At 39.8% G+C, this 12,382-nt stretch overlaps 1 protein-coding gene across 3 annotated transcripts; it reads right to left on the bottom strand.

Annotated features, from left to right (window-relative positions):
* Positions 1-585: 585 nt before the first annotated feature.
* Positions 586-10,670, bottom strand: atad1a (ATPase family AAA domain containing 1a). Of its 3 annotated transcripts, none has more exons than XM_071482153.1 (10): positions 10,567-10,670; positions 9,558-9,757; positions 9,277-9,375; positions 9,033-9,153; positions 7,231-7,431; positions 6,348-6,454; positions 6,034-6,123; positions 5,241-5,291; positions 4,871-5,043; positions 586-3,437 (listed from the first exon to the last, which is right to left on the bottom strand). In XM_071482153.1, the coding sequence occupies exons 2-10, from the start codon at positions 9,729-9,731 to the stop codon at positions 3,308-3,310; spliced, it is 1,146 nt and encodes a 381-aa protein (XP_071338254.1). In that variant the 5' UTR covers positions 9,732-9,757; positions 10,567-10,670; the 3' UTR covers positions 586-3,307. The 3 variants fall into 3 exon arrangements, with proteins under 3 accessions (XP_071338254.1, XP_071338255.1, XP_071338256.1); XM_071482154.1 differs by having other exon boundaries at positions 10,494-10,661; XM_071482155.1 differs by having other exon boundaries at positions 3,163-3,437; positions 10,571-10,652.
* Positions 10,671-12,382: the final 1,712 nt, after the last annotated feature.

Genomic DNA, 12,382 nt, shown 5'->3' with positions numbered 1-12,382 from the left:
TTATACTCTCTCTCCTCTGCTGCTAATGGAAAAAAGGTTTGAGACCATCAGAACAGCGCTGAGAGCTGCTGTACTGTCAAACCGCAGCCAGACAAAAGTGAATCTATCTGTGTCTGAGCTCTCCTCTCCATGGGAAGTCTTTGACATCTCCAGCCAGCTGTGCTGCGGGGGAGAGCTTCTTCCATCATGTTTATCGACTGGGAGCTGTCCTCTAATTGAAAAGAGCTGGAATGGAGACTTTCATTTCGACTCCCTCTTCATGAATAACTCATCAATAGGTTTATGAATAACTAATCAATGGTTCTGAGTCAAAGATCAGATACGCATCTTTGCAGAACTTAGTTGGTGGAAAACACTCCAGACTTTTCCTTATTAAAGGCTGAATTGCAAATATTACCTTACCATCTGTCTGAGCTACGGGCAACATTTATCTGCACTTACTGGCATCGCTTGCTTAAAATACACTAGTTAATTTAGTCGGGAAATCCCAGAGCACGGTCAGGCTTTGGATATTAGAGCAGACGAACAGGCTTAGAGTGACCTTGCAGTAAATACTGCTGTGTCATTGAAGTGCTAACGACTTGATGAGACTTATTACATTTAATAGATTTAAACAAGGACAGGACAAAGACAAATGGTGAAACCCCTGCTGACATAATGGTGGTAACATCATGTTGTTGGTTGAAAACAACAGATACGTATTTTCTTCAGCGTAATTTAATAAATACACTTGACAATAACATTTCATATTCAACATGTACACATAGCTGACAGTATCATTTACAGTAACTGCATATGGAGACTGTATTCATAGAATTAAAGTCTCTGGCACATAACTAGTGAACGACCTGTCATGTGAGATTGCATTGAGAGAAAGCATTTACGCAGGTGTTACCTCACTCCGAGCTAGGTAACTAAGACCTGCAAGCTGAAATGACACAATGTGGCAACACAACATGACAACACTTTGACCTTAAACTATCACCTGAGGTCTTCTAATGAAGAGTAACAGATGTCTAAATATCACTGAATGAACCAATAAGGGAGAAGCAATCCAGTACGAAGGTATCTCTATTTCATTTTCTCGCTATATTATAAAGCTGCTCTAAATAAAAGCAGTCCATAACTCAGCCTCTAACACCTGCCTCAGTCACAGGATAGTGAGGCTGCAGTGCCACCACATGGTCATGGTTGAATGACAAACAGTCCCTGGCTTGCTCTGACTGCGTGGGAGAAAGGTCCGTCTGAGACCCATGAACAGATCTCTGAACACATGCTGTGACCATATGTAAGCTAACGAGGCTTTTTATACTGAGGGGAGGCTGAAAAGCATGTCACAGCAACTTCAGACTGACAGCTGATTGAAAGCATTTGAATTTTGAAGTCCTACTCTGCATGAAGTGAAAATAAAAGTAACCCTGATGTGCAGCTGTGACAGCCACTGCTGTCAGTCACTGATTGAACCATGAAACATGACAAGAAAAGTTCATAATAAAAACATTCCAAGTAAAACGACAGGGACTCGGCAATAATGATAATGGCATAATAAATATGACACTAAAAACTTGCTTGTGAAAACCGGAAAGATTTTGACATGAAGAAGTGTCAGCTATTGTCTTCTTTGATGAAAACATTATGAAGCTCCAGAGACTTTGTGTTACAAAGCAGCATTAAATGCACTAAAAGACCATCCATCATACTTGGTAACTTCCGTTGCATTCAGTCTTGGCCTTTACTCTAACCCAATAATTTGTTTCCACTTTTACACACATGCAAACAGCACAACACACGATACACCTGCTAACAGCTGGGAGGGCTGAGCAGTGAAACAACAGTTAGGTATATTTTTACAGCCACTTAGTAGTAGGATAATGATTATTGAGATAATAGGATGTAATGGTATGTTTTATTGCTGCCCTTGGCTCAGATCATTATAGCTGTGGTTTATGTTAAAAGGTTTTAATGGTGACCCTGTTTACACTTGACACATGAATATCTGCTTTTGTCTACACGTATTAACTATCAGCTCTGGGAAATAACTGTGTACAGGCTGCATTGCTATTGGCCATTCAGACCCAATGCATTGTGTTGTGATTGATTTTATGCCTAATAATGACACGATGTACGATGACTATGGTCTGACAAAGTCCCAGTGGAATGATGCAGTGGTGTTTCTCTGAGCTCTTTGGCAATGACAGTCAGCATGTTGTTTCACCTTGCTCTGCTCTTTGTCATATACATATTGTGACCTGACAGTGTCCACAGCAGTGTTGACTTCATGACTACAGACATAAATTTAACTGTTATATGAAACATTTTGAATTAGAGCTCCTTGGGAGCAGTAACTCATGACATGATTGATATCGTATTACTGCAGATACAACCTCATGCTAGCTAAATGCATCCTCTCTCACTTTTAAATGCAGAGATGTGATCAATTACAGTTCAGAAGACAACAGCAAAGCAACAGAAATTGGGTTCTTTTTGAATATTAAAGCTTGAATCTGACGTTTAAAAGGAGTAATACATTCATAATGACTGATATTTTGATACTGATATTTCTGAAAATGAAGTGGCTAATTTCTTTGTTAGATACCTTGTTATTTGGAAGGGTGATATTACTGAAAAGCATTACAGAATAGTTTGCTATCATACAACAACATTTGCAGAGATTATAGTGTAATGAGACTTAAGACCACCAGGATCAGCTGAGTCATTTCTTTCAAAGTGCTTAGATAACATCGCTTCAAATTGATTTAAGTCTTTTTCATTCAAACGTGTTTGCACAGAGAGGAATGATGGGAGTGATAGTTGATTTAGAAATCAAGCAGCAAACATCAAAGGATTACACTGATCTGGAGTCCAGACTGAAGGACTCATGAGTCATGGTGCTTAATCCCCTCACGATCATGTGTAAGTATACCAGTTTTGGGGTGGTATATGAAACTGTACAGTGGAGTGGTGGAGTAGTGTTTCTAGCAGCAACTTCAGACAGATTCATGAAGTTTATGAAAAATGCTGTCTCCTCTTCCAAACAAACTGTAATGGTGCCCTTGAGCAAGCCACCGACTGTAAATCTCTCTAGTGGAGCTGTTGGTGGTCAGTAGGAAGAGACTGTAGCATTATTACTGTACACGTGTGCTGGGGCTGTGCTGGAAATGAGCATGCTCAGAACAACCCATCTGGATAAATAAAGTTTAAGAAAAATATGGCTGTCTTGGTGTCTGCTGGCTTGCTCAGATGCACCTCACACATGTGGGAGGAGTCTCTGCTCGGTGAGCTGGGCCACACTGTGCGCTGTTGGTGTTTAGTCCAGGGGAACGTCTGACACACTGGGTAACATGGAGGCTGTTGCCCGCTTAGATTCCTTCATCTTGTCCAGGCCGAAGAGGAGGTCCAGCTGTGTGACGGGCCGCAACCGGTCCTCATCCACAGGTCTGGAGCAAAGCACAAGAGGTCAGAGGTCAAGAAATGAGGCTGTTTTCCAACTCCATACTACACACTATACTACTTTATATAGTACAGTGTTATTACAGAAGTATATAAGAAATCAACATAGTGGTCTGACATCAACTGTGACCTCATCATGTCACTGACTTTTCATTTTTAAAAACAGACAACAGAGGTGTTCTCGGAGCTGTTTCACCTCCACCCAGTTGGTTTAAATTTTTTTCCAGTCGAGAGCAGCTCCTTGATTTCCTGCTATGCATCGTGGGAGCATAGTGTCCATTAACAAACAGCCCACTCAAAAATCAAGGGGTTTTTAAGTATGGATATGGACTGTTTGGAGTATACTCAGTGAGTGTACAGTCATTTTGTCACACTTCCTGTGTGAACCCATTCAAAACCAGTTTTGAATTAGTATGCAGGATGGATTTGGGACACACCAAATGTCCTCTGGAAATACCCCCATAGTCTCTCTCATTTGAATATGCTTAGTTACCTTAAATATCTATGACTTACTACATATTTCATATCACCTTTTCATATCATTTTATTGTATTTTGCACAGCTCCATGCTGATGTTGCATTGCTTTATATTTCTGATCCTGACAAGATTACAAAGTCACAATATGACTGATGCACATTCCTGTTTGCAACATGTGTATTTTTCTTATGTTTATCATAATAATTCTGCTGCTGGGACAAACTAATTTCCCACTGGGCATTTTTAAAAAGACCACAGGATCAACTCGGTGCATTGACGACTGAGAAACACAGTAAGGCTGCATATCTGTAGAGAACCTTTAGCATTTGCTTCTGCATCCCATTATTCACTTGAATCCAGAGAGCTCAGCCATGTGTTTAGGTTATTGAAAAGTTTAAAACATTTCTTCTTTTAGCAACAATGCCTTGCTCTAAGAGGGGTTTCAGTTGTCGCTTAGCAACAGCTGAAGCTGCATGGATTACACAGATCAGATGTTTAACCTTTTATAAAATATCAATGTTTTTAAAACCAAATCCAGCTCTCATATTGCTCAGTTTAATGACACACAGTACTTTGTGATTAGTATTCCAGTAGCTGTGCATGTGAGGGCTCAACATGAACCATGAATGCATGAGTGTGCATTCATGTTTTATTCTATTCGCTTTTACTTTTCCACAGTGCCACAGTCTAAATACGGTTTCAAAAGCTTGAATTCTTTACAAAGAAAAGTAAACAAATGTTTAATTCTGAGAAACATTATCTCTCTCTCTCTCTCTCTCTCTCTCGCTCTCGCTCTCGCTCTCGCTCTCACTCTCGCTAAAACATTTTCAAAAACCTGCACTGGTCTAACCTCACACTGCTGAGTGTACTGGAGTTAAACAAAGACATGTCAATGAACACAAGAGCTATGAAATCTTGTGGGTGTTTGAACATGAATCATACTTTTCCTCCTCCTGGAAGTCCTGGAGCTGCTGAGCGATCTGCCTCATCTGCTCCTTGCGGACGTAGTCCCGTACGCGGTACATGGCAGCATCACGGCAAAGCTCCCGCAGGTCACTGCCAGAGTAGCCTTCTGTCTTCTCAGCAATCTCCTTCAGATTAATGGCATTGCTCAACTGAATGGAAAAGCAGGACAGCAATATGAGACAATTATAGATCATTAATCTGTTAGCTGTTGCTAGTCTTTGGCTTTACTTTAGTGTGACTTGACAGTGAAAATGCAGATGTGAATGGTCTATGCGGATGGCATAAGAGAGCTGCGGATGGAACAATCTGTTCCCTCTGACTAGGATGAAAATAAATCATATCTTACGTTTTCTCCTGCTAAAATCAGCCTCAGGATGTCCTGTCGTTGTCTGACGCTCTGCAAAGACAGAAGGACAGTGGTTCTTATTGGGAAAAAGGCAGATAAATGTGCAGCCTGTGAGTCAATAAAAGGAGGGACCTATCATAAAGGAACTAATCACAAGTTTAAAGACTTTCTAATCATCAGACACAGCACAGTTTAAACTTCCTGAACATATTACACATAAACAATATGCATGAATACATTTAGTGCAAAAAGTTATCATTGAAATAGAGTAGAGTTTAGAGACACCTCAGTCTTTAATTCTTATTTACTGTTTTCTCCTGTATCTCCAGCATCAACAGCTCACATACATGTACTGTGCATCTGACATAATAAGGGATTGTTTATTGTACAGGATCAAAGACACGGTCCATGCTCTTTGTGGTTTGGCCAGCAGCCATAAGACAATCTGAGACACACAGTTCAGTATGTTTAAGACATTCTCTTTTGCTTGATGTCGACTTGAAAGCACTCAGGAAAACACACCATTTCTATCACTGAATTAAGAGGAGTTCTTGTACAGTAGGGCCTCGTGTTCATTATCTATTCTATTATTACTATAGTGTTTTTCATTTAAATTATTGTGAATTAAATTGCCCTGTACATTTCAAAAAATTTAAAAGTACATAAATCTAAGATATAAAACAAAGTGGCAGCAAATATGATTCTTCCTACATATTACATACTGTAGGTCTGTATGTGTTAATTTTGCTTACATGGATGAGAGTTGTGTAGAGTGTGTTGGTGTATGTCTTACTGGGAGGCCAACATGAAAAGTAGCAGGCATCCTGCGCAGAATGGCTGGATCCACATCCTGCGGCCTGTTTGTGGCTCCCATCACCATCACCTACAGTTGAGAGAGTCACAGAGAGAATACATTTTGCCATAATAACCACCTGCTGCATTAACTCCTCAAACACAGCACAGGCACCATGCTGAACAGATACTATGTGCTGCATGCAAGGTGGGATAGGTGCTTTTTCATGTACTTTTCCATTTACCCAGCACCTACCAGTATGACTCAGTCTAGTGGGTTTATTACAAAACTGGAAATAGCACTAGCTATGTCACCTGGGTGGCTGAGGAAGTGTCCATGCCATCCCACAGACTCATGAACTGGGCCTTCATCATTGCTGTGGCCTCATGGTCCAGGCTGGAGCGATTCCTTAGAAATGACTCTAACACACAAGAGACAAAGAGCAAAATCAAAGCATGAAAACAGTATCTACACAAACCTCACCATGACTGACTGAGATCAACAGGCTGAAATCAGTTTGGGCTATTTCATGGGAATGAACTGAGCTAGTCCAATTTGGCAAAAACACTACATGAGTTGGGGCGAGCCAATAGCCGTAGATTGTGCCGTATACCAGATGGGCACAAATGCCCGGAGCAGAGAGTTCACTGTGTGTCAGTTCCATCCAGGAAGTCATTCAAATGTAAACACTTGCACATAATATACACATATTTTTATAATCATGTGACTTGTACTCTCTGAGAATATAACTGCAATAAATGTCCACAGTAAATAAAAAGTTCATAAAGCCACTTAGAAACCTTAGAAAGAAAGTCGTCCCTTATATTGTAGACATTGACTGAGAATCATCACATTCTAAAGTTTTCTTTAGTATGAAAATAATCCTGTGATAGTGGTCTGTGCATCCATGGGTACACTGCCAAACGCTACGGTTAGCAAATGTCTAATAGTTGATTCAACATTCTTTAAAATATCAATTTATAAAAATTTAAACAAGTCTCGATTTTGTCTGTGCCCCTGACATTATATTGAGGACAGTATGAATTAACTTAACAATTTGAGTGGTGGCAGTCTGTCAAACTCAGTGGCTAACCTATAGAGAGAGTAAAGATGAAGATAAATCCCATCTGACAGTGTGATAAAGTGATATTTTACATGTAATCAGACTTGACAGGTGCCCTGTTAAGATACACTCACCGATCTCATCAATGAAGATGATACAGGGTTGGATTTTGACAGCCAATGAGAAGACTGCAGCAGTCAGCTTCTGTGATTCACCGTACCACATGTCTGTCAGCGTGGAGGCCTGAAGGTTGATAAACTTGCACCCTGAGGCTTTGGCTGTTGCCTTGGCGATCATGGTTTTCCCACATCCCGGAGGACCAAATAATAAAACACCTACAAGGATAAAATATGAACAGATATTAGGAATCATAGTTTCTTTCAACCTCCTGTTAAGTTTTTGATTCAGACTTCTTCTTAAAATCCCTGACTATATCATTCAAGACTGCACAATAATTGTATATCTGTAAAATATTCCCTATTTAAGCAAAACTGTTGCAGATATAACAATGCAGATATTTATTCTCAATTTTCCAGTTTATATCAACCACTGTTGGAGACTGTGGAGACTTTTTCCTAATTTGGTGTTCTCTAGCACATGTACCAATGGAGAGTTTGGCCCAGCTTAACCAATCTGTTCCCACGAACACACTTTTTATAAGTTACATGATATAAACAAAGCTTGAAGTCAGGGGATGGAATTGGATTCCCAAAGCAGCTAATTGTGGATGTTGACTCATCCGGAAGCTCTGTATAAAGCTTCGTGCCAAACAGTAAAAACTCTCTACAGAAAGTAAAGTATTCCTCTAAGTGATCCTCTACTGTCACGCTGCCAAGTACATAAATCTTGTCAGACACTTTTTGGCACATAGCTCCAGATGGAAGTGTAATGTAGTGGATGGCTTTCTAACAATAATGTGAAGGGGAGAACAGCAAACTGAGGAAAATCATAACAACTTCTGATATCTGTAGTTTTAACTCAAATTTCTAGTATCCATGATAAAAAAAATGCTGTTAGAAACTGTCACAGTGACTTACTGTTTGGTTCTATACCCTAATGCACTGGCTTTAGAAAAAAAAATACTGACCATGAGGTTAAAAAATTGACTTTCTTCAGCACTTTGAGGGTCTGCACATTCATACCTAAACAGCGTAGCTGTTTTTTCACAGTTGCACAGTTTTAGTGCAAAGAAGCTCAACAATGATTCTGCAAGGTAACCCAGGAGTTTTTATAGCTAAACAGCAGTCTTCACTGGCCAGGTCAGTCTCCAGAGCTCAAGCCACCTCAGCATGTGTTTCACTAAAAACCTGAATGAAGGCACAAAATTCCTAAAATAAACAAGCTGGCCCCAGTACAAGCCTGGCAGATCACTGGTTAAGAAACCTGATGCTGATAGTATTAGCAGATCATCTATGGCAGACGATTTCTGTATTCATTTAATGTGAGAAGGGGACACGCAGCACGAGATTTTCCCTTCTTAGTCGTCCTTTTCATATCATGAACCTTGTATTATTCTGTTACAGATCACATTGTATAGTTTGTGTGGAAAAGTTTTTAAGTGTATGTTGAAGTGAAATAACAAATAAATCACATAAAAAGAAAATCTGTTTCCTAAAATTGAAGGAACATGTGTAAAAAAGATCTACAATTCCTACAAAGTAGACTGAATGTGGATAAAAACTACAGGATGACAGTCAGCACTTTAACCTTGTGTCATTTCAAATATGTTTTGGAGAACTAAGCCAACACAAAAAAACACATACCATTGTCATCATACCTTCCATAAGCATTGGTGGTTAAATAATTCCAGATGTGAATGAGTAGTTTTCAATCCATTAATGCATCTCTCACAATTACTATAATCTTATATCCTAATAATCTTTGCTTATACCATAAAAATTATGTGTAACATTTTTTAGACGACAAGCTGTGATACCTTTAGGAGGCTGAAAGAGTTTGGATCCAGCTAAAAGGTGTCTTTTCTGAAAGGGAAGGATGACGGTGTCTTGCAGCTCATTGATAACCTCATCCAGGCCTGCTATATCTCTCCAGGACACCTGCGTGAAGGTAGAAAAATTCTGCCTGAGTTCTTGTCTGGGAAAGTGCAATTACAAAAAAGGCACAATTGTCTTCATTCATTGATAATCTCAGTGTCATGGAGTGAGGATTAGATGTGTTACCTTCATAGTTTGTGGATCGACTAGGTGAGATGCGATGTTCATCTCGTACTCTGTTAGTTTGACCCCCTCCACGCCAATCCTCTTCATCAGCTGTTCTGCCTGGAGAGATAAGCCACACAACTCCACTGAAGACACACATGGATAACAGACAGGGTGGAAAATGCTGCTCTAGTCATTCCTTTCATTTCTTAACAATGTCTGTTACACTGACAGCAATCTCCACCTTGAGCTCGTAGTATTAACAATTTCATGCTTATGTTATGTGCTATGGTTCTATATACCCTTTTCTTGGCTTGGTTTTTCTGTTTGTAGGTAGGATCCATTGCCTCTACAACCCATTTGATGCTGTAGTATGTGGCTGCACCAAAGATGGTCAGCCTCACCAACATGCCCACCACTTCATTCCTGGACAATGGCCGCATCAGGGCCTCTCTGGGGAGATCTTTAAACAGCATCTCTGCTACTTATGTGAGACCATTGGCTGGATAAAGAGGAGGGAAGCAGAAGAATGAGAGACAGAAACTGAAAGAAAATAACGTAGTTATAAAAAAAGTAGGATTAACACTCAGCTCACCAGGACCTGAAACGCTACTTTGATTTTGCTATTCAAATCTGTCTGATGCACACAGCTATGCTCCACTTTGTGAGGCGAACTATAATCCCATATTGACACATTTAATAAATGGCTCAGTGTTACTTTGTAGTATATTTCAAGTATGTAAATACCAGTTGACCTAGCTGACCACCAACATGCTCCATGAATGGCAGTGAATAGCGTGAACCGATTCAAAAGGTATACATTTTATTAACATAACTGCTTGTTAGATAAAACGTACGCCGAAGTGAGGAGTGAATCGGGGTAATCAGCGATAGATCGCGAAAATGTTTTTGCGGGATAAACCTCAACATTATTTGCGCCACAGTTTCACTTTTTTAAAAGTTGTGAATGAAGATTGGTTTAGCGTAAGATGCCAGTTCTCCCATCCAAAGCTAACCCCTCTGTCCTTTGTTTGAAATATCTTCTACTACCACTATTTCAGTAAGTTATTTAGATACCAACACAAGGTCGCTATTTTACAATAACAGATACACCAGTGGTTTAATGCGAAGAAATCCTATTAATTCCCGTTAGCACCTCCAGGCAAGCTAAAGCTAACAGGTTCAACTAGCAAGCACCAAACTGTCATTTTGTTTTAATATAAACCTGAACATATTACCTCTGAACTGTATGCTGGCACACATAAAGGTAACGTCCCTCGTAATATAAAAAAACAAAATAGCCCAACTTACTAACTTAGAAGCGTAGAAAAAGCTTTGCTTTCGTTATCGAAAATGCAAAACAGTAGCATTGAAGGTGCGCCACATTTTGTAACTCGGGTAGGAACAAACACCTTGGTTCCGGAATTTGGTTCGTTCCACTCAGTCACTTGGCAGGCAAGTTTTATACAGTCAACCACTGGATGGCAGAGGTTGCACACAGATAATACACGTATCAGCACCATGGACAGCATCTACATGACAACAGATGGTACACCAGACAGTAAAGGAAGGTAAGAATGGTGAAAAAAGTAGTGAACATTGGATTAGACATTCAATTCGATTCAGTGCTGGTGATATTTTGAGGTAAAGTAGGTTGTGAACATGGAGGTTTGCTGAAAATATCAAATATCCAGATATTCTTTTAAGAGGGTAGGTGGCTGGAATAAGTAAATATCTACAGTTCTAAATGACAGAAAGGAAATATGGAATTTTGGAGGAATACATAGACAATAAAATAACAATAAAAGACAAATATGTGTGTACAGTTTCAAGTGTTGCATGGGGGTTGAATCTAAAATCATTAATAATTTTTCATTAAATACTTATTTTAAAAGTTTTGTATTTTAATTTTGTATTCAAAATGTACTGAAAGTTATTTTAAATTCCTGTTTTGGAGCAGAGCAGTTTGCTGGGGCTGTCTGTGATTGTTGATTAGACTGTTATTGGACACCAAATACCCAAGCATGTCCTGGGGTAGACTACATGCAAATGCAGATAGCTCAAATCTGGAGCCCTAATCTGTGTTTGGTTTCCACTCATTTCCAGTGCTCTCCGATAATGGATAATTCAGTCCTCCTAACAGCATCCTCAAAGATAAGGCTGTAACAAACAGGCTTCTCCTGCAAGCAATTTATCACACATGGGCCGAAGGGATTGTTAATTGTCACAGATTGTGAGCTAAATTTAAAAATGCTGTTACAGCTTGTATCCAGACTGGTCTCTGCGTTAGGATTTCATCAGTGAAATACAGATGCTGCTGAGAAGAAACTGAAATATAGAGGTGCAGAAAAAAAATCTACAACAACTCCATAATTTGAAACATTTTACATCAAATGATTTAATGAATACACAGACTCCATTTGGTGTTCCCCCCCAAGACTCACAGTTCTTGCATCAGCTGAAATGCTGTCCCTCAAGCAAAAGTAAACAATAACATTTCATTGTAATGTACACCTCAGAGTCCACAGGAGATGGAGTACAATCTGGCCCAGTTTACCACACTTCTCTCAAAGCATAATTAACTGGATTTTGAACAATGTGCTAGAAAAGGGGATTGTCTTTCTTTTTTTTGTTTGTTTCCATGTTACGCTGTACTTGTGTGAGCCTCTCCCCCCTTTGTAGCCTAATTAGTTGTTCAAATTGGATGCAAAATTCCTTCCAGCACAGTTCCAGCTTTAAGAGTCCAGCTAAGTTAAGTCCACCCTTGTTGCAGGAAATGGCACACAAGCTGCGCACACCTTTGGCTGTGAAAATGCTTCATAAAAAGCTTTAATCCCTCTGTACTGTAGCAGCAAGTCCCAAGAGATAGCAGCCTGACAGGGCCATTTTGATGGGTGTGGGCATGAAAGCACAGGGTTGTGTATCTGCAAAGTGCAGCTGGGGCTCCACAATCCCACAACGCCTTGCAACTTGCCCAAACAACCACTCTCGAGCGGCTGGGAGCGAAAAAACAAAAACCCATTAAACTCCCATGGCTGTCTACCTCCACCCTGCCAAAGCTGAAATAAAACATCAAGCTGGTGACTGATTATTTTGCAGCAAGAGATACAAATTCCTGATGAAAGGC

The sequence above is a fragment of the Trachinotus anak genome, unplaced genomic scaffold (genome assembly GCF_046630095.1).
Source record: "Trachinotus anak isolate AG129_WGS33_773 ecotype Australia unplaced genomic scaffold, CSIRO_AGI_Tana_v1 ptg000008l, whole genome shotgun sequence".
Taxonomy (NCBI): domain Eukaryota; kingdom Metazoa; phylum Chordata; class Actinopteri; order Carangiformes; family Carangidae; genus Trachinotus; species Trachinotus anak.
This window is presented reverse-complemented; position numbering and strand designations above follow the sequence as displayed.